The following is a 23615-nucleotide window of genomic DNA, read 5'->3' as shown; positions in this document are numbered from 1 at the left end:
GTTGGTATACTGTTTGACTAATTTTAAAAATAAATGTAATAAACAATATTTTATTGTATCATTGCATTCATACCATAGCCTTGGCTGTAAAATGAAACTGAATCACTGAATTAATTTTTTTCTCAATATATTCTGTAAAGTTTGCAAAGATAAAGTAAATATTAATTTCTCTTGTTTAAATTTCAGGAAGATTTATGTGAGTTGAAGATGTCATTTTAGGAAGGAGGATGAGGATCCAAACAAAAATGATCAATCACCTACCCATAATTTCTTTAATTTTCTTTATTTTCCATCACCTAGAAATAATTAAATATATGACAGAAAAACATTGTTATAAATAAATACTCCATAGTACCATGTAATGTGTACAGTTGTGGGACAAATGTCCCACAAACTGCTCACGTCCACATTAAAACTAGACATTGTCCAATTATGCTTGTTAAGTTTATCAACATACGACATATTTATGTTGGTGAACGTAAGGGCAATGTACACTACTATACACACTGCTTGCAGTAGTGTAAACAGCCACAAATTTTCAGGTCATTTTGGAAAAATATTTTGAAAGTCTTAAAGATTCATTCTCAAATATTTTCCTTGGAGGAATTAATGCTAAGGAAATAGTAAGAGACATACATAAAGATATACATATAAAGATGGTCACTGCAACAGTGTCCTCCTTCCTTCCTTTTAAACTGTTATTAGGGCGAATTTGGGGCTATACTATAGAAGATAGAACAGGAGAACACCAAACACCAAACTTGATCAACTCACGACCAATCATGTGCCCCATTCTCGCTTCCATTAGCTTTCTCCCTCACATATTTTTTGAAGTAAATCCAAGATACGTTATTTTACTTGTGAAAATTTTAGTATGTACCGCTAAGAAATCAGGACTCTTTTAAAAAAAACACAATGTATCACCATACTGTTATTACACCAAAATATTAATTATTTCATATCATCATATATCCAAATGGTTTGTTGGACTCAGGACGCACATAAAGTCTACCCATTGCAATTGGTGGATATATCTTTTAGAAGTGTTTTTTGTTAATTTAAAGCTTCCTTTCCATTTCTTTTTTTCTCCCTTGTACTTTTTTTGTTGAAAAAAGGATTGTTAGTCCTGTAATTTCCCAATCTGGATTTTGCTGATTACATCCCCGTGGTATAGTTTAGCATGTTCCTCTGTTCTTTGTATTTCCTGCAAGTTGACAGTTGGATCTATAGGCTTAATCAGATTTTGGGTTAATTTTTTTTTTCCCTGCAGGATTGTTTCATAGACTGTGTTATGTTTTTATATCAGGTGGCATATAATGTCTGCTTTTCTTTGTTGTTGTTTTTGTGATGCTGGCAGTTATTGATGCTCAGTGCCTATATCTATTAGTTTATTTGGGATTGTAAAATAGAGATAGTCTAATTCTTTTTCATTTGTTAGTTGGAGTCATCTATGAGGAAAAACTTCCTTACATCTACTATTTAATTATTCAGTGGTCTAGTTTGCAGCATTAGTCTAATAGGACAAAATTGTAAACAATTGAAATACGCAATATATTTTAGGTGATGTGGATAAACTATGCAATAGTCATGTGATAGAATTCTATATAATTATTTTAAATAATGTTTTAGAAGAATGCCTACTCATGGAAAATGTTCGATATATTAAATTTATAAAGCAGTTTATAAAATAGTAGCACAACATGTTCTTGTTCTTTTCCCAAGTTCCTTCATATAGGGCGAAAAATATTGAGAGAATAAAGACCAAATATTTATATTCACGTTATGGTTACCACTCAGTAGTGGATATGGGATTCTTTATGTTTTCTTCTTTATATTTTTCTGTATTTTTTTCACCTTTTGCACAAAGATCATATATTTGTTTTATAGTAACTTTTTCTTACCAGTTGTTCGAAATGAGTCAAGCTTGGTCTAGTCTTCTCTAGTAGACTATCAACCCATGAATTTGACCTATAGAATGGTTGTAATTGCAGAGGCACAAATAGATCACTGCAATCTAAATTAAGTGCTATCTCCTCTAATAGCTTTTTGGGATAGGTTTGTTTTCGTATTATCTTCGTACACGGAGATGCTTTGCACGGGGGCTGGCACACAGCAGCATCAGTGACTATGTTGAATTGAATAGGTGCCAGGTGTGGTAGGCTGACCGCGCATCAGCACTACACCTAACAAGTTGAGTGTTTATGTCCAGTTCATTGTTGCTCTTTTATCCTGTATAATTTACCTTGAGTGAAATATTTCCAGTCTCTGCCTTAGAGAGCTAATGATCTCCAGTCTGGAATCTGTGGGCTGCACGTAGGGTGGGGGGTTGAGAATAACTCACCTTGTCTGATGCACAATGATCACGTCCTCTGGGTAGCATGTCACTCACCTAAAACCAGCTCTTCATATTACCTCTTCATTCCAGCAGTTTCCCACACTTTAAAAAAAAATCTTGTTCTAAATTATTTTAATTTTCAGTTCTCCAGGGGGAAATTATTGTCTACGAGTAATATGGCTTATTTTGAAACTCGATCACATCTAGTTTCATGCGTGTTATTATTTTGTCTTTTCATGAAGATAGCAATTGTGGCTTACACTACTTAGGTATTTTTCCTCAATACCTAGCACTATATTTATTCTGATGGTAGATGCTCAATAAATAGTTGTTGAATTAGTGACAGTGTTGCTGTTGAATTATTACTGTAAAAATGAACATTGTTATGGTCAGTATTTTTTAGGATGGAAGAGATGGAAGAAAATAGTCTTTTACTTCATTGTCTTCACTGAGTTACTACCAAGTTAAAATTTAGTGTGGGATTGGAAATTAACAGTTCTTTGAAATCCCCATTCATTCAGAAATATTTACTGAATGCCTAATATGTGCTAGGCATTGTTTTAGATGCTAGAGATACAGCAGTGAACAAACCAAATTCCTGTCCTTATGGATCTTTACATTCTTGTGGATATAATCATATGTAACTGGCTGCCATATCCAATCTTTGATAATGGATGGTGATTTCCAAGGAGCCATCAGCAACATCTTAAATATGTCTATCAGCTTGATCTAGAATCAATTATTTATTAGCTTTTGTATGGTTTTAATGTAGGTTTTGCAATAGCTTGGTGTAGTGAGAAGAAAGAAAAGAAACATTTATTGAACATTTACAATGTGCATTTACAATGTGCCATGTACTCTATTACGAATTTTGACATACCTTATCTCATTTAACTTTCACAATAGGTCTGAGAAGCAGGTATTATTCCTATTTTCATCAGTTAAAAAACTGAGACTTAGAGATGTTAAGAAGCTTGCCCAGGATCACGTAACTAATGAGTGGCAGACCTTTATTCAAACGTAAGCCCTTCTAATTTCAAAGTGTTTCTTCCATAAGCATTGCTGTGGAGAATGTTCCATAGATTATTAGTCATTTAGATGAATTTTTCAGAATGATATATTTGCAAATATGGCAGATATGATATGGTTTCCTCATGTGTGCATTATTCATTATGCTGTACTTTATACGGCAGCATATCCGTAAGGAGTCTGGATAATGTGGGGAGTCAGTCTGTTAGGCAAAAGGTCGTGTTAATGTTCCAAAGTGGCTTGAAGTGCTTTGTCACAACATTCAACGTGCACATTTTAAAACAGTGCACATAACGAACCAAAAGTAGATGTTATTCTAGTTCATTTGACCATGTTTCATTGATTCTAAGATATTGTTTCCTCCCCACATTTTAACATTTTAGAAGTTAGGATGCCTCTAACAATGGATGTCGTGTCAGAGTGTAATTTGCAAACCTTTTTTTCTTTAAAATAGCACATACATTCATGGTGAGTAATACAACTGATGGTGTCTTAGATTTGATGAAATATAAACGTTTATATTTTGGCAAAACCCTAAATATGCATATGCACTGTATTTCCAAAAGGCTCCATTGACCCTATTTGAATTGTCAGATTATTAATTTGTGTTTTTAATGGTTTAGATGTGTTAGATAAATGCTTACACTGAAAAATCGCCTTTTACTTACTCTGCAGTATAACTATGTTTGGATATTTTTAGAGTATCTATTAATATGCCAGCAAACTATAGGTATATTAGCTTATAGTATAGTTTGAAGAATTACATATTATATGCATTCTGTGAAAATGTATAATGGTTCCAAAGGAACCATCAGGCTTTTCAAGTCATTGACTTACTTCTTTCCCCCTTAAATCTATATTTAGATAAATCATTAACTGTGATTTCAAGATTTTAGTCTCTATTTCTTTTGATAATTAACACTTAAAGCAGGTAACCTAGTAGTAATTAATATAAAATTGTAGCTTAAAAATTGACTAACAAAAATAAGATGAAAATGCCTAGTTCTTTTGAGTTTTGGTCTTACTCCATCTATGTCCATGAGAGTCTGCCGAATTTTCTAAACGATGCGAGAGATGGCACGATTTGGAACATATGTGTCTTTGATTTTCCCATGTTCTAACTGATGTCAAAAGGAGTTTTTGCATTGGCAGACCGAAGGTGGTCCATGGCATTTAGTATCTAGCTACGTACACTGGAAGTTCAGACTTAAGTTTGAGTGGAATGCTGAATTGTGCTTTTTTTTGGACATGGTTTGCTTTTTGAAAACACAGTAATGATGATGTGCAGTATTACCTCTTACAGTGTTTCTTCCGTATTTTTAAAATATCCAAACCACAGAAAACACTATTTTCATGTAGTAGTGTTTAGGTAAAGTAGTATGTGATTGTATAAGAATTCATTTACATTAAGAAAGTTAGAAATTTTAAAATAATTCAGTGAAAATAAGGTCAGTACTGTACTGAAAAAATTTAATTTTCAATGCTTCTACTCTTTGCCGAAGTATAAATAAGTACATGAATTAAGTTTATAAGCCTTATAAAAACTAAAGATAAAACTGTTTGAGAAAATCAACATTTTAAATCATGCTAAGTCTCTTCCTATTTTTACTCATCCTCTTGCAGAGAGCATTGACAAAAATATGAAATTGATTTGGTTGAAGGGTGTTAAAGAGCCGACAGCCCAAATGTCACAAACAATGAATGGCTGCTGTGTTGAAAAAATCAATAGGGAGGTTAAGCTGGTCTTGTGAAAGAGTTGGCAGACTGTTCTGTTCCAGGAAGATATCTGTCTTCTGGCCTTGGTTGCATGATCAAAAGGAAAACTTGATAGGTTTAATGAAGGGAGATACTGTAAAACTGACAACAGAAATATAGACACTGTGGTAAACTGTAGTGCACATCAGTGAGTGGTGCTATTAGATACACTTTTCAGCCTGAAAAAAATATTTATAGGTAAAAATGTCAAAAATATTAACTTTTTTTTTTTTACTTCTTCATTGATTCCTCTATCAGCTAATAAATTTGCCTGAAGTAAACAAAGGTTTGCATTTGGCTAAGTGTATAACAAGATGTCAAATGTGTAGGACACAGTAATTGTTGTGTTAATTAGTAAGTTAATTTTCCAAATCTGTTCATTATAACATTAAAATCTGAATCAAAATTGCATCTTCGTCAATCTCATATTTCCCAGGTTTTCAGAAAGATCAAGAGCCTAGGTAAAAAAGACAGCCATTGACTTGTCAATGAAAATAGAAAGTCTATCATTGGAAACCAAGATAGGATTTATGATTCATTAGTCCACCCCACAGGCCATTAGAAGATATTTTATAGAAGCATTCTCCTTTACACTCTTATTGATAAACAGTATGTTGACCTAAAAAAATACTTCACTGTGTCTTGATCAGAGCTATATATTATGAAGTCTGACATTTAAACACATATCAAATAAGATTAAGATCATTTATAGATTATGTTTCTTTGCACTTTACTGTAGTTCATTGTTTATCAGCTTTATACCAAGTAATATTTTATGTCTGCATTATTTTTTCACCTGAATTTCTTCAGAACTCTTATTATACTCTGAAATCAATTATTTCTTGGTGCTGGCTGTGTGTAAGTCACTTTGCTAGGTACCAATATCTTTAATTAAAGGCTTTTGTTTATACGTTTAGAGATTTCAAAAATTTTTTGATTTTGTTTTTGAACAGGCAGCTCCACTTTATTTTATTAGCCATCCTTAGATGTGGCAATCTCTTTGTGTAAGTCTGTGAGTGGGTTGAAGAAAAAGGAATCATTTGTTTAAAATTCCTAAATGTGATAATTCAGTTTAGAGAAGATGATAACCTGTTTAAAAACAAATAAATAAAAAGAGAAGAAAAAAGGGGAAGATGTCTGACAGATTTTCTGCAAGTGGACGCTGTAATAAAAATGCCCCCTACTTTGTTGGGATGGTATTTGGAGGGCTGCTGCCATATGTTACTTTCCTTTTTAGCTGGGATTATGCCATCATTATTGCTGATAAAAGCTGTTTACTGCCTTGGCAAAGGAATGATGCTTGGAGCAGTTTTGGAAACCGCCATTCAGTTTACAAAAAAGTTCATTTAGTGCCAGATGCTAGAATCCTAGGTCTTTGTTATCTTTTCCCATTATTAGAGCCATCCATTGTCTTATTTTTTCCCTTTTATATTAGAATATTGTCTCTTACTACCTGTTTTAACTCAAGCTGTTAATGTGAGAGGTTATCCAAATTACTAATTCCCCATGTTATAAGTGATCAGTGCTGAAGATGGGCAATTTGGCTTTCAGAGTCATTGACTGTATTTGGAATAAGCACTGTACTGTGCAACACGATTCCAGTTTCTCCACATCAAGGAGAGGTTGGTTCCGTCTTTGAATAAACTGTTGGCTAATGTGCAGTCTCTGGAAGCACGGAAGGTAGGTGTTGTTTTCGGTCACTTTGTCACATTGTTTTTATACTGTTATGAAACATGTTAGAATTGAAACAAAATTCTGTTTTTCTTCCAGGAAATATTACATTCATAGTTCTTATAACTTTTTATGAGACTATTCCCTTTCCAGTTATTCTTCTGAAACTTTTCCTCTGCCTCTAAACACAATATTTGATAGTGATTACATGATTGGATTGCACTGCCTTGGGAATTTATAAATGCTAATAACAAACTTTTGTTGTTGTTAATTAGCATATACAGTGATAACTACTAGGCCTCTGGTACATACTACTCTAGTATAAGGCAAGAAGACTGTTTCATTTTTGAAGTTTTTTTGTCAGCATTTATTAAGATATACTTATCTTTCAGTGTCTAAGTAAATTATCCTTTTTTTCAATTTGCAGTTCTGTCCTATGGAGTCAGTGTGTGTATAGAATGTGAAGTGTTGGCCTACCTAGAGGTCACACCCTTGACCTTGGTCATGTTGATATTGTGCTTCACCATCTTTTTCCACACCTCAGAATTTAAATTATACTCCTGACTTGAATTTAGAATGTCTGTAAGAACAAAAATTAACTCTTAGAAATAGTGTTAACAAATTAGGGTTTTACTGGCTTATTTAAAAATATAGTCCATAGTTCTAAACATAGTTTTCCCAAGTATATTTTACTCTAATGTTTTCTTTTTGTTGGAACTGTCATCAAGAGAACAAGGTCGAAAGTGGTGTAATAAGTCACATTTTTAATGCAGTCATTTAAAAAAAAAATAAGGTCAGCCATCTGCTAGAAAACTATTTATTTATAATACACTGAAGTACACCCAGCTCTGGATGCCGCAAAGGATCCCTGGCAATTCAAACTTTTGGATGGCTTTAGGTGGGGAAAGAAAGGAAAAGTCATCTTCAAATTTATCCAAGTATAAAGTTTAATATGAAATTTCAGTGTCAAACTGAAGTTGAAAAATTATGATCACCTGAGTAAAGGGGCTAAGTATTCCCATTAAAAGTTGAGGGCATTTAAGTTTATGTATACCTTTTTTATGGTTATGAATGAATGCTGATCACTGATCAACTTCAGAATTACCTATAACTTGTCACAATTAAAAAGAGTATTAAAATACACCCAAATGGAAAGTTTTTAGATAACATTTTACATAGAGTTGATACTTTAATGTTTAATATTAGTTAATAAATGGACATTAATATGAAAAACTGCATGTATTTAAAACAAGAACATCATTTGGCTCCTATATGTGTAGAGACATAGCACTGTGATAGAATCCCTGGAGAGCACCAAGCTTTACATCAAGATAGTTCTGCCCTTTGAATAATGAATTTATTTTTAATATTAAAAAATTTCAGCTATTGGGCACCCCCTGCTTCCTAAATAATTATCTTTCAAATTGTATTTGCAAATTGTTACTGAGAAAGCCACTAATTGTAGAAATTAACATTTTCCCTGCCCCAGCGATCTAAATACACCTTTATAATTTTCAGTGTGTTTGATGCAAATAGTTTCTACTAGTTCAGCTGTCTCAAATTTTTGAAAGAGATGAAATGTTATTGCTTTCTTTTCCTTTTCCATTTATATAGTCATGTTCATTTGTACTTATAAGCATTGCAATCGGTGTCATTTAGGACAATTCACAGGTAGCTTGGGTTTAAAGAGCTTCTGCTGTGGTGTCATTTTGCCTTGGGTTCCAGACTCCCACTTTTGCTATTTATGGTAGTTATGACTTTGGATTACTAGTTACTGAACTTTTCTGAGACTTGGTGTTCTCATTATAAAAATGTAGTAATATCTGTTTGTTAGGGTGTTCTGAAAGAGACTGTGAAAAAGCTGGTCCTTGGTAAATATTATCAGTGAGCTAGACTGAATCAAACCTCGGGTGACCAAGTCATATTAAGTCAGTTTAATTTTATCTTTCTGGGTTATCTGCGTAGAGGTCTCTATAGATGAATTCCATCTTTTATTGATTAAATAACTTAAACCCATTCTATGTTATTTATAAAATCAAGAAAAGTTTGAGATGTCATAAGCAAGACTGCAACAAAAACAGGCAGAATGGGAATCAGAACTTACTTTAGTTTCCTTTTTGGTTGAGAATCAATCTAAGAAGGCACAACTTTAATACACTGATTTCATGTTGAGCCTGTGATATTTTCATCAACACCATTTTGCAGACTGTTTTTCAGTTTCTTTCTGCTAATAAAGCTTTATAAATCTAATAACTTACATTTATGAAATTTATAAAGCACTTTGTCAATATTCATAGAATCGATTTCAAATATTACAAATGTATTATTAATATTTCCTGTTAGTATATACTTCACTAGTGTTATTCTAATTGGTCTTGATTTACTTTCAATTTCAAGGTCAAAATTTTTTTTCCTTAAAAAAAATCCTTCCAATGATAATTATCCTCTCATCAAATTATAGATAGCATCTTGACAATATATCAAGACTATGCTTTTACTAGGGCACAGTGTTACTTTTGATTAACTGTGTGTGTGCATGTGTATTTTATTGTTTGTTTTTTTGTTTTTGCTTTTATTGTAATTCTATGGGGAGAATGTGACTTTTTTCCTGTTTAGATAGATGCATCTAGAACCAAATGAGGGCAGTAAAGTCTAATAGAAAGCTTTACAAATGAAAGTTTTGTTTCTGTTTGTGCAATACCTTGTTCCCCCTTCATGTATCCTGGGAAATCATACTGATCAATAGTTCCCATTTCAGTACAACTGCAGCAAACATTACAACTGTATAAAATTTACAACATTGTCTGCTGTAAATTTTAATTGGAAAAACCTTATAGCTTTGCTCTCTATCTTTGGAGGTTTAAATCTATATGATTTTTTTTTAAATAAAAAAATTTACAGCATAATATCATGTCATACAATTTTTATAGACATGTAATATAAATAGGACCAAAACCATAGCCTTATTGGAAACAAATAACTATAAAAATATATTTTAACACTTAATACATTCAACATTTTTGCTATAGAAACAATGGACTTGGTAAAGTAATTTAATGAATGTTGTAAATAATTATGAACAATATCAGACAAGGAATATTAACAAATAAATATATTAATAAAAGATATAGTCTGTAGTTTCTCTGTGTCCCATGTGGGGCCTCTTTCTGAATCAATGTGGAATATTCTATATAGAGCTAGTGTTCTGAACTAGAAGAGTATGAGAAAAATGTTGCTTTCTGCACAGCTTTATTTCTGTCACAGGTCAGGCTTAGAATGCTGTGTGATACAGTTATTGACTCTAATCTGGGCATAAACACAAGTCCTCAAGCACCAGCCCAATTAATAATTTGCATAATTAACACGCATATTAAATAGGGACTGGCCTTGCATCTGTATTTGCAGTGATCGGGGTAATGAGGGCTAACGGAGCGGCGCCTCGGGCCTGTGTTAGCAGACGTGTGGCAGTAGTAATTTTTGCTTGGATTGACAACTGCTAGACAAGCGGTCCCAGCATAAAGCTAAACCCCGTTTGGCAGTATTAATCGTTGACAAACTGCTCTTAAAGCTGTAACATTGTTTCTGTCAGTTGTTTGGTTTGATGTCACTGTTAGACATAATAAATCAATAGTGTCAGAATTTGGTAATGTTTATAGCTAGCAAGGTTTATTATTTCATATGACTGTCATGTACAAATAGTGGTTATCATGGCTGCCTCTAAATTATCAAAGACAGAATATTGCTTTGAATATACTTCTGTAATTCTTGTTTCAGTGCATTCTTTGCCATCTGGAAATGCTTTTGGTTAGTATGCCTGCCCAATTTCAGTGTAATATTCATTCCTTCATGCAATATGTTCCATGATTTTTAAAAGCATATACAATTTAATTTTTGAAAGTTGATTATAGTTTTAAATTAGGAATCTATACCTAGCTCCCTCAGCTTCACCTTCATTCAAAACTTGATGATATTAAGCATGTGTGACAGAATGTAGGGGTACCAAGACTCCTCAGAGTAGGATTTTAATTTCAGAGGATTGTAAGTATACGTAGGAAGGAAATAGTATAGGCAGTTGTTATTTATAAAGAGTAAATTCTTCAGTTACCTTTTCCGAAAATAAAATTCCTTCTCTCCCCATTTGTCCCCTCTAATAATTTCTCCAAAAGTTTAACATATATGTTATACTTTCTCACACCTGACACCCATTATTAAATATTTTAACATATTTTTATTTACTCAGATTTCAAATATGTTTCTTTAAAAATTACCTGAACATGTGATACTATTTTTATTGTCATTCCATTAAAAGAAGTCCTATTTATAGTACTGTTAGTGGAACAGATTTTTACATGTGAAAATACTAGCGATCTGTAAACATGTTTATTATGTAGCTATAACATTTATAATAAACCATAGTAAAATAATAAAGACTATTTTTAGTGACTTAGAATGAATTTCTGTATCTCTCTGTATAGTATTTTGATGTTTCAACTAAAAATGTATGTAAATACCTTATGAGTTAGTTAAGGGGTTTTATGACCTGCCAAAATCTTTTCTTTGGCAAAGTAATAGACAACTCTTAATTAATAGCATAAGGAGTATTTTAGTTCAAAAAAGGTGGAGTCATTTGCAGTGGGGCTGACTTTGTTTGCCATAAAAACATTCCCTCTTAAAAAGAGACATGCAGATCAAATATATGGTGATGGAAGGAGAACTGACTCTGGGTGGTGAACACACAATGGGATTTATAGACGTTGTAATACAGAATTGTACACCTGAAATCTATGTAACTTTACTAACAATTGTCACCCCAATAAATTTAAAAAAAAGAGGCATGCATAAAATACTTAAGGAAATTATTAGAGTCCATGGCCAAAGAAATATTAAGTAAGCATGAGCATTACAAGAGCATCTAGTAAGCATTTGATAAACATGGTCTCCCCATTGTACTTCTCCTTTACCCATGGTATCTTTAAAGTTGTAATTTGAAAGCTTACTTCCCTTCCGTCAGATGCCCATGCGTGTGCATAGCATTATAAATGTAAGTTAGCGTTATGCTACAAGGAAACTATCTGAACAATAAGGGGCTTGGGGATATGAAAGTAACATGACTTTTTTTAAAATCACTACATTTAAATGAATGGAGTCTAGACAAAACTTATTTCTAGAAAGTAAATGAATATTCCACTTTCGGGAACCCTACTTTTGAAAGACTGGCCATTCTTTTAAATACTTTAATAGTGGCAAATAGAAAATGAACAGCTAGAGATGATAGTAAGTCAAATGAGGTTGTGTGACCCCCCCTTCTGCCCAGCCTAAGACTGGTGCATGTTTACAGTCAGAGGTCAAGTAGCCCGTGGAGGGTGATAGGGAGTAGTAGAGAGAGAAATGATAGTTGGAGGTAGGCCAAGGTGACAGAGGTGGTAAGTTAAGACAGAATGGTTAGATACTTTTTCACTTTTCAGGTCTCATCTTAATTGTCACCTCTTTGGAGGGACTTTCTTAACCACTCTTGCTAGATCTTCCCTGTGATTCTAGGACCCCTTCCTTCATAGATAGAACTTACTACAATTTGTACTTTTGTTTGTTTGTTTGTTTGTTTTACTCTGCAGCCCATGAAGGTAGGGGCCGTATCTGTTTGTTTTGCCATTATCTTCTTCAGAGGGAAGGTAATGAAGTACATGTCTGTTGCAAAACTTCACATGGGTGGGGTTGGGAATTTGAGGCAGGGACTTATGCCTTTAACATGAGCTGCGTGCTTATGCTTTACATGCTTTTATCTCCTTAGAATAAGCTTATCAGGCAGTTATTAATACTTCCATTTTATAGATGAGAAAATGGAAGCTCAGAAGTGAAGTGACCTGCCAGAGATCACATAGCTAGTAATGGCTGAGCTGAGATTTGCATCATATTTGTGTAATTTCAAAACTCACAGGATACCACATTGTCCAAGCTCTGTGGAGTGTGTTGTTGTGGTCAGTGTAAAAGGCAGTTAACAGATTTGTAATGGACTTGCTAAGCAGGACTGGGTACTCCGTTATAATCACATGGCGTGCGTTTGTAACAGACCCAGTCTTCAAATTTCTGCTGTTTTCTCTAGCAGTGTGCATTAGTATAAGCATAGGGACAATGAAAAGACGTGTTCTAGCAGCAAAGATAAGCTTGGTGAGCCCTTCTTAACTAGGGTTGGCCTATTGTTGCCTTCCAGTGCTCGAGTTGTACTAGCTACGTAAGGGGGGATTGAAAAGATAGTCACTCATAATTTTCCGTGGGCTTAATTCTCCTGTGGAACTGCAGCTGAATAAGGCCAGGTGAGGTTGTACCTCTGTAACAACCAACCTCCACATCTTTACAGCTTTAAGATAAAGGTTTATTTCTATTATAATACCACACCCATGTATCTGTGGGGGGCTGTGTTAGGAAAAACCACCCACCCAATCTTCCGTCCTGTGTGTCTTTTACTACCCACACAGAACAATGTCACTACTGACACTTCTGGTCACCAAATGTCTGGGTGTTATTCCCCACCAAGCAATTCTCTGCGACACCAGCTGGGTGTCCTACAATTTAATTCAGTTCTAACACTATCTACCTGGAGTTAGGCAGATCCCACACGTTAAGAGCTCAGTCCCACAAGACTTGCCTCCCCCGCCTTCTGATGCCACTCACAAGGCCAGCTTGTCTCGTGCTCTGGACCAGTTGACTATAAACCAGAGGTTCCTATGATCCCCTCTTGGGTTCAATTAATTTGCTAGAGTGGCTCACAGAGCTAAGTAAAACAGTTACTTTCATTCGCCAGTTTATTAAAGGATCTGAAAAGGACATAGATGAACAGTCACATGAAGAGATGTGGCGAGGTCTGCGAGGGTCCTGAGTGTCAGGAGCTTCTGTCCCAGTGGAGTTGGGGTGCGTCCCCCTTCCGGTATATGGGTTTGTTCACCAAGAAAGCTCTCTGAATCCCATACTTTTGAGATTTTTATGGAGGCTTCATCCCACAGGATCAATCATGAACTGCATTTCCAGTGCCTCCCTCTCCCTTCTCTGGAAAAGTTGGAGAGTTGTTCTGAAAATTGTAAACTTCTACTAATGGCTTGGTCTTTCTGGTCACCAGCACCCATTCAGAACCCATAAAGGAGCCCAAGGGCAGAGACCAATATATATTTTTCTTACTGCCTCACAGTGGCTATGTGCATTGTAGTCACACAGGAACCCAGGCTAACGGCACAGCCACCATCTCTCCAACATTTCCAGTTGTCCTCCCAGAAGTAAAGCAACTTGGGGATGTTGCCTTACCAGCAATTAAAGGCTATAGCTCAGAAGTAACAAATGTTTATAATTCTTGCTCACAAATCTTTGGCCGTAGGCACATAGCCAACCAGAAGGGACCAGGTAGTACAATCTCAGCATGTGCCTGGAGGGAGAGGAGAGCTGGGTATCTGTGAACAGTACTGAATGACAATCACAGTTAGTACACTAGGAACTGAAGAACTCTATGTAGCTGGTGAGAGTACTGATACCATGATTGATTTTGGATAGTTTGAAAGTCTGAGGGCCAATCAAATGTGGTAGTACACTGGGCAAATTAGGAAGGTTTCAGTGAAGAAAAATGACTGTTAACATGGTATGGGGAGCACATTTAAAAATCTTCAACATCATTAACTATCATGATGGCGCTCTCATACAGTTTCCTCTGTTCTCGTAATACTTTGCCCAGGTGTTTATTTTCTTTTCCTTTTATACTAATCACACTTCTTAAAATCCCCGAGTAAGAACTTTTTAGTTCCAAAATAGGTATTGTCATTTGAACTTGAGAAGTCCCTATATCCTCAAAGAAGCAGATAGCAATAGGAAAAACGGCTTATAAAACAGTAGAGAGTGTTCCAGAAAGTGTGTTCCATGGAACAGATGTTCTTAAAGATAATGCGGAAAGAATAAACTATCCATTGTCAAAGTGAGTTTGAAAACTGCTAGACAAACCAAAGTTTAGCAGAACTTCTCAGAGCCTTTAAAATGCTGATGTGCTTTGGTATTCCCTATAAGAATAATGCATTTTGCAGTATTTCTTAAACTTACGTAACTTTGCATTTGTAAAAAACTTTATTTGTATCTTGAGGGACCAGTGTCAGGAGAACATACTCTTTTTGAGAAGTATTTTGGGAGTCATTAGAGCGTACTGTCTGGCTGTCTGGCATCGCCTAGATTATAGAGGACACAGCTAAGCGAGAAATGAGGCGTCATTAGGTCAAAATTTCATGTTTAGAAATGGGTAAATTGAGTCTCAGAGAAATTAAATTACTTGCCTGTGTACTTATAGCTACATTTGTCTTTCTGTTTTGCCAGTTGCACATGCATAACAATAATACTAACATATATTGTGCTGGTAGCATTCTGAGTACTCCCCATGTATTCATCCATCCAAGCTGACTAATTTATGGCCACGGTGGGATTTGAACCCAGACCTTCTGGCTCTGGAGCCTCTTCATGGTAGAGAAATCTTAGGATTGGTTGATTTCATTACTGTGAGGAAAAGTGATTTTGTATAAGACCAGATGACCCAAAGAAACTTCCCAACTTCATTCCCTTTTATTAGAAGAGTTCTTGTTTCCTGGCGAGTGTCAGGAGCAGTTACCGATATGTGAACATGCCCTTACTTTTAGCCTAAATCATGTATCTTTGTGAAAAGAAATTCAATAATCCAAGAGAAAATAATTGTGTGTCTTAGGGAATTTCTCTAGTATCTTTATAACTGTATTTGTTCTAAATTATAGACTGTAGCCTTATCTGTAATGCTTCATTAGATAGATGAAAATATAAGCTTCTTTCCATAATAATTCCTGTTTAGTATGATTTATAAAATTATTATTACTATGTTTAAACAGTAATCTGGATGTTTTTGGCCTCTCTAAATGAGTGCGGGCTCCATTCTTATGGCCCTTAAGAGATTTTCAGTAATAAGGAAGAACTGATCTGATTTTTTGTTGTTGTTGGCATAATATTCTCCTTTTCAAAAGATCCCAAAGCACCTTATAAATGGGAGGATGGTGTCACCTGTGTGGAGCACTAAACGCAGTAAGTCACGTGTACTGTCAAATAGCTAAGGATTGGAAGAGGTAAGGATTGTTTAGTTTTACCTGTAGAAGAATTTGTGAAACTGCTATTAGCCGACAGTCTATATTATATTTATATTATGTTACATTGTATTATATTAGAACCGGTCTTATAGTAAAATAAGACTGGGTCATATATTAATTTTTGCTCCAAAAGACACATTAGAGCTGATTGTCCGGCTGGGTCTTATTTTCGGGGAAACAGGTAGTTGATACGACAAGACTGTTCTCTGTGAATCATAGTTAAGTTAGGCTTAGGGAATGTGTCAGGACGAAGTGTGCTGTACCGTCGCTTACCTGCCCACTTGCTTGCCTGCTTGTCCCATTTTTTTGTTTGTTTAAAAAGAAAAAAAAAAAAGCTTTTTTCTGATTATAAAATAGTCTTTTTGTTATTGTTTATTGTTTTTGCTTATTGTTAACATATTCAAACAACACTGAAAAAGTATAAAGAAAAAAAGCAATAATCACCGAAATTCCCACTAGTCAGAGATAACCACTCTTCTAGGTAGTGGTAAACACTTACATGTATGTGTTATTTTTCTAAATGAGTTAAATATGCTGTTGTATAGCTGAATAATATATTGTGGACATCTTTCCATGTGAGCAAATATGGCTCTATATCATCATATTTATTTGGCTGAATAGTTACTGCACGTTGCTTTTTCCATCAATTTTATCATGTACTACATATTTGCTTCAATCACAAATATCTCCTTAGTTACTTTATACATCTTTTTTTTGGGGGGGGGTTAAATTTAAAATAGGCATTATTCTTAACTGGAAGTTAAATTAATTCATCCAGTAATTATTTATTTAGTGTTTAATTTACTATATCTTAATCACTGTAAAAGGAATTTAGAAGATGTCTGCTGCCCTTGTGGAGTTTATATTTTAGTGGAAAGCGAAGTAACATTCTAGAAATGTTAAAATAGGTGAACAAAATGACATCTCTCCGTCTAGATACAAGAGGAGACCAAGAATCAATCATCGTGGTTGTTTTGTTAGAGGACGGGTTAGGGGCCAGAGGCCTCTGCCTGTGTCCAAGAAGTTTACAGATACATTGTTTTCAGCTTCTCATTTCTAGGTAGCAGGGTCATGCTTTGTTCTAAAATGTCAGATTAGTTTGTAACTTTGCTTTAATGTAGCATAATGTTTCTACTTAAGAGTTTTAAAAATTTCAGAAATGTCAATTATTTTTCTTGAATATCAGTATTCCTGTTTGAGAGTATCCAAAACTGTACTTTGGTGATTTCCCTATGATACTATAATATTTAATTTGCTGACTCTATTAGGCCACTGACTCTTTTTATCATACTTACTTTTTCACCCATAAAGAGGTGAATTGATTTTTATGGTTATATTTAGTAAATACAAGATATACTACCTATATGTAATTATAATCTAATATAGTAGCAAATCTAACATCCTATGACATCCATTATAGAGATCTTACAATTTTCTTCAGTGATCAGTTCACAAAAACATCAAAAATTGAAAGAATTGGAAAGCAAGATCAAGAAATGTAGTTTAACAATTGTAGTAGTGTCTCTGGGGCCTTTCACCTGAGATGTGTCCTTGGACCTACCTGAAGTAGTTTTTTTTTTTAAATCAATTGTTTGGATAGAAAAGTAGAAGACATGGGTAATATATTTACAGGGTATATGTTGCTGAAGGAAATAACATTTCAGTGGTAAAACTGAAATTCTAAAAACAAAATTTAATATGTTATAATATTGGGTGGACCCAAATCACCTCTAATAATAATGATTGCCAATATTTTTTAGATGCTTCCTCTGTCCTATGCCCTTTGTATGAATTTTTCTATTTCATTTTCACAAGAACTCCATGAGGTATAGGTATTGTTATTATGCCCATTTTGTCAAGAAAACTAAAACTGGAGACGTTACATTGATTTTATTAAATTTCAAATATAAGGTCTTGCATTTGCATTTTAAAAATAGCATGTGTTCAATTTCTGGCCACGTGGTAGGTTGACTGTGCAGAGAAACTTCATGTGGTATAGAACACTTAAAATGCCAGCTAGAAATAAACTGCATTTCCAAAGCATGACTGAGCTGGTAGTGAAGTAAGGAGTCATTGGCTCGAAAGAAGGACAGAGAGTGATTCCGCAAATGCAAGAGCTGGATTTGTTCCAGGGGGTGGTGGACGGGGGTGTCTGCCAATCTTGACCTATTCGTAGACTGTAGGTTTTAAAGAGCCATGTGCAGCTTCAGAGACAAAATCAGAGATCTTCACATAAAACTGGAACCGTTAAAAGGGGGTCTTCTGAGGATGAACTTGCCCTTGGTACAGAGAAGGAGCCTGAGAAGTTCTAATCACAGCTGCATTCAGTTGATTTGGGGATGGAATTCAACAAAAGTCCAAGGTAAAGATTTAGTTTGAAGTTAGAGATTAGTGCTCCTAGGCCTCTATAAAAGGTGTATCTTTTCTGGGAGAAAACACTTTATACATGCGTGTCACAGAATTCACACAGATGAGTTTCTGAGGGACATGGGCTCACAATTTAAAAAGGAAAAAGAAATACCCGAGTTAGCAAAAACATGAAACTGAAGAATCAGGCTCTCAAAGACGAAAGATATTAGTGTGGTCAGAGACAGCAAATAAAATAACTGAATTTAAAGAAGTTAAAGATTGAAATAAAACAAGGCACCATTAAATTTAACAAAGCTAATGTGAAAAGCAAGAGTAGTGAGAAAAGAAAGAAAATTTGTGGGCAATTATAACAAATGTTTGCTGTGTAAAATAATAATAATAATACCCAATTTGTGGGGATTAAAAAAATCAAGACAGCTTAAACTGGATGCAAGCTGAGAAGCTTTGATCAGAGTTAAAGCATTGTAAGGTCCTTTTATTATCTAGACAAGGATAAGGATTTTGATTAGCTAGGAAATATAAATTAAAACCACCTTGAGGTATTGTTTACACATCCCCCAGACTGGTAAAAATGAAAAAGTTTTAAAATACCAAGTTTTGGTGAAGAGGTGAAACAACAGGAACTTTTATTTACTGGTGAGTATGTAAAGTGGCATAATCAGCTTAGAAAATAGTTTGTCATTCCTTAGTAAAATTGAAAGTCTGTATACATACCCTACAACCTAGCAATTCTATGTCTAGCTATACAGTCTTGAAAACTCACATGTATACCAGAGGCCTTTACAAAGGTTGTTTAACACATTATTTTAAGTAATAACTAAAAAACTGGAAATACCTCAACTGTCCATCAATAATAAAATGGATAAATTGGGATTTATGCTAATGATTGAATACCACAGAGCAATGAATATGAATGAACTATTGCTGCTTTTAAGAACATAGGCGTTAAAAAAAAAGAACATAGCTGAATATTATCCATATGGTGTTGAATAAAAGAAGTAAGACATAAAAGAAAACATACAGTATAGTTCCATTTATGTAAAAATTCAAAAACGGGAAGAAGAGCTACTTTGTGACGATAATATTATTATTTTTTTAAATACTGAAAAGTACAAGGAGCAGCTTACCACAAAAGTCAGGATAGTGATTACCTCCAGAACACAGGCTCAATAAGGTGGCCCCTGGACACATGTGTCGAATGGAGTACTTGAAATTGAGATGTGCTATAAGTTTAAAATAAATTTTAGATTTCAAGACTTGGTACTATAAAAGGAATATATAATATCTCAATAAAATGTTATATTGATTACCTGTTAGTGATAATATTTTAGATATAGTGGGTTCAATAAAATATACAGACGGTACTAAAAAATGTATACACATTTTAAGAAAGAACTATATTAAAATTGTAATACTCGATATATACCGATAACAAAAGAGGACTACAAGTAATGTGTATACATTTTTTTTGGCGCCCCCGGTTTTAAAATTTAATTTTACCTATTTTGTTTTTACTTTTAAAAATGTGACTACTAGAAATTTTAAAATTACATATGTGAAACTCATTTCATTTCTATCAGACAGCTGCTCAGGAGGCTGAGGATGGAGTTGAGATTGATATGGGGCATGGGGTTGTTTCTGGGAAGGTGGCAAAGTTATATTTCTTTTTTTTTTTTTAATTGCTCTTTTGCTGGCATGGTACGGTCACTTTTTTTTTTTTTTTAAGGATTTTTATTGGAGAAGGGGAACAGGACTTTATTGGGGAACAGTGTGTACTTCCAGGACTTTTTTTCCAAGTCAAGTTGTTGTCCTTTCAGTCTTAGTTGTGGAGGGCGCAGGTCAGCTCCAGGTCCAGTTGCCGTTTTCTAGTTGCAGAGGGCAGCCCACCATCCCTAGCGGGAGTCAAACCGGCAGCTTTGTGGTTGAGAGCCCACTGGCCCATGTGGGAATCGAACCGGCAGCCTTCGGAGTTAGGAGCATAGAGCTCTAATCGCTTGAGCCACCGGGCCAGCCCCACAAAGTTATATTTCTTGACCTAGGTGGTGGTTAGGGATGTTGCTGTAAAATTAATTATTCATTTACCTGTATGTTTCTCTGTATAAATTTTCTGTGTGTGTGCAAAGATACAAAGATCTATGTTTATACATCTTTAGAAGCATTTTTAAAAATACGCTTCCAAAAAATTGAGATTAGTAGACTTTATAGGGTAATCTAAAAATACTGAAGTAGATTGTGCAGCTTCCAGACTAGTAAAGGAAGAAAAATGAAATGGAAGGAGCAGATAAGAAATACAACAATTCATTCAGTCCAGAGAAGTCAAGAAAGGAGAAAAATAGAAGAAACAGAAGTAGGACAGATAGAAATCATAAAATGATTTGGGTGACAACTCCAAATATATCTTATAATACATAAAAAAGGACTTGAAAAGATTAAAGATTAAGAGATAAAAGATAAAGACTATCAGAATACTAAACAAAAAAGTATCAAACAAACAAATAAGCAGACAACCCGACAGCCTGCTTATTTACAAGAGACACACCTAATTCAAAAGGACACAGAAAGTTTGAAGGTAAAAACATGAAAAAAACAAACCAAGCAACTAACAGAAGGAAAGCTGGATTAGCTATATGATAACATAAACCTGAAAGTGAAGGGAAAAACCATTTCTAGGGATAAAGAGGATCACTATATATTGATAAATGGTTCCGTTTGCCAGGAAAATTGTAACGATTCTAAAATTATATGCATATACCTAATAATATAGCTTCAAAATATAAAACAAAAATTGCCCTAACCGCAAGGAAAAATAAATTCATAATTATCGGACATTTTAATATGTCCTATAGGGTAATGATAGAACATACAAAAGAATGCTGTAAATATATAGAAAAGCTTAATAATACAGTTAACAAACTTGACTCCATGGACATGTAGAGAATATACCACCTGCAACTGCAGAATGCACATGGTTTCTAAGCATACATAGGAACATTTTTAAAACTTAACCATGAATCAAGCTTCAACAAATTGAAAAGAATCATCACTCCCAAGTATCATATTCTGTTATGACAAAATAAATGGTTCGAAATCAACAAAGGAGAACTTAAAAATAAAATAAAATAATTCATACTATATTTGGACATTTAAAATATTTCTTATATTCAAGTTGAAGAAATTGTAAGGGAATTTGTAAAATATTTTAAACTGACTTGAAATGATGAGAACATTAAACTTTTTAGCCTTAAATACTCACATTATAAAATAAAAGGTGTAAAGGTAATTAGCTGAAATCCAATTTAAGAGTTTAAAAGAACAGCTGGATTAAACCCAAGGAAAATAGAAAAAAATGAATAATAAAAATTTGAAGGGGAATTAATGAAATAGAAAAAAGATACGATGGAAAGCAATAAACAAAGCCAAAACTTCTTCTTTGAAAATTAATAAAATTGACAAACTGCAGGTAAAGATTGATCAAAAACAAATTTAAAAGGAAAAAAAAGGAAAGAAACGAGAGAAGCAGCACAAATAATACTGGATTTGAAAAAAGATGATAAAATATGCAGCAAAGATTAAAAAGAATGGATATTACGAACATTTTGTCAGTACATTTAACACCTTAGGTTAAATGGAATATTAGTAGAAATATACAAATTACCAAACTTTACTAACAATGTAGAAATGTATGTAGCCTTATAATCATTAAATAAATTAAACCAGTAGTTTAATTTTGCCACAAAGAAAACATTAGTATTAGAGGATTTTGTAACTGAGTTCTGAAAATTCAAGGAATGAGTCATTTCAATCTTATACAAATTATACAGTGTTGCAAACAGAAGTATACTCTTCAATTAATTATATAACCCTAATATAATTGTGATATTGAAATTGGTACGTATTTAAGAAAGGAAAATGACAGGCCAATCTCATTCATGAATATAGATGGAAAAATTCCAAACAAAATGTTGCCAAACGGAGTCCAGCAATGCCCAGAAATATACTAACTATATCAAGACCAGGTTCAGCTTGTCATTAATGCAAGATTGGGCTATCATTAGAAGCATTAGAAAGGGTATAGAAAACTTGAACAACACTGTCAGCCAATTTGACCTAATGGACGTTTTCTTCTACTCAATAACAGCAGAGTATGTGTTCTTTTCAAGTACACATGGAACATTCACCAAGATAGAATGCATGAAATGAATCTCAGTTAATTTAAAATTCTGAGTGTTGGCAAGAATGTGGAACAACAGGAACTCTCATGTATTGTTAGTGGGAATATAATTGGTACAACATTGGAAAATAGTTTGTCAATATCCAGTAAAATTGAAGGTTCGTATATATTATAAACCAGCAGCTCCACTCTTAGGTGTAGATCCTAGAGAAAAACTGACACGTGTATCTAGAGACATGTATTTGAATGTCCACCGCAGCTTTGTTTATAATAGAGTAAGGGGGAATTAACTGTCTTAAAGTCTGTCAATTTTTTAATCAATACATAAGTTGTTTTACATTCATTCAGTCGAATATCATGAAGTCATAAAGTAATATTGATAAATGTTGATTTTTTTAAAGCAAGTAACAGAAGACTTCTGCTCCTGGCTATGACTAAGACCCATATGTATCTCTCTGTCCAGTGCATTTGAGTTTATCTGGGGTAGATGGAACTTCTAGGTTCCAGTGTGTACACATTCATAATAGATAATGCTAAATTGCCCTTCAAAAGAGTAACCAATTTGCATTCTCCCCAGCCTCCTTATTTTCAATGCATAATTTTGTTTTATAATTGGAATCACATTTTTTTTACAATATTGTGTGTCTTTCTCATTAGTACTACAATGTAAGCACTTTCCATGTTAGCATTTTTTATAAATATTGTTTATTGCATAATATTTTATTGAGTGACTATATTGTTGCTTTCTTAACCATTTCCACGTTCTAGGATATTTCAGTTGTCTTTGGCTTTTCAGTATTATAAATAATGTTATACTGAACATCTTTGCAAATAAGATTGTTTTTTGAAAGCTTAAATAGGGCTACCTAGGATAGAGAGCAGGTGCAGAGATAGATTTGAAAGACAAAGTTTGGCATTTGGGTGGCACTCAGTGATTATTGAAGTCGATTCAGATCTGATATAACCTCAACATATTTATACCCTCAATGGAGGTTTAGATGTAAGTTCAAAGGAGACAGTGGTGTGATGTGTTTGTCAAAATTTGATTATTTTGATTTTTGTTACTAGAACTGTAGGGCCTACCCCAGAGGAAGTAATACTCCCATTCTGATCTAAATTCCTACTGTGTTTATTTCTGGTCATTAAATATATT

The 23615-nt window shown here is 34.0% G+C and overlaps 1 protein-coding gene across 3 annotated transcripts in view; it reads left to right on the top strand.

Annotated features, from left to right (window-relative positions):
- Nucleotides 1–23615, top strand: part of PBX3 (PBX homeobox 3) — a 193622-nt gene that overhangs the window by 83253 nt on the left and 86754 nt on the right. Inside the window, exon 1 of one of the 3 annotated variants that reach the window (XM_019728592.2) lies at nt 17970–18283. The exons of the other annotated variants lie outside the window; for them this stretch is intronic. Coding sequence (XP_019584151.2) covers nt 18118–18283 — 166 coding nt within the window. The 5' untranslated portion in view covers nt 17970–18117. Of the gene's footprint in view, nt 1–17969; nt 18284–23615 lie in introns of those variants that run through there. 3 annotated transcript variants of the gene reach the window in all.

Source organism: Rhinolophus sinicus, chromosome 16 (assembly GCF_057876585.1).
Source record: "Rhinolophus sinicus isolate RSI-liver-muscle chromosome 16, RSI-T2T, whole genome shotgun sequence".
NCBI classification, from domain to species: Eukaryota; Metazoa; Chordata; class Mammalia; order Chiroptera; family Rhinolophidae; genus Rhinolophus; species Rhinolophus sinicus.
Note: the sequence above shows the minus strand (reverse complement) of the source record. Positions and strands in the feature narration are given on the sequence as shown.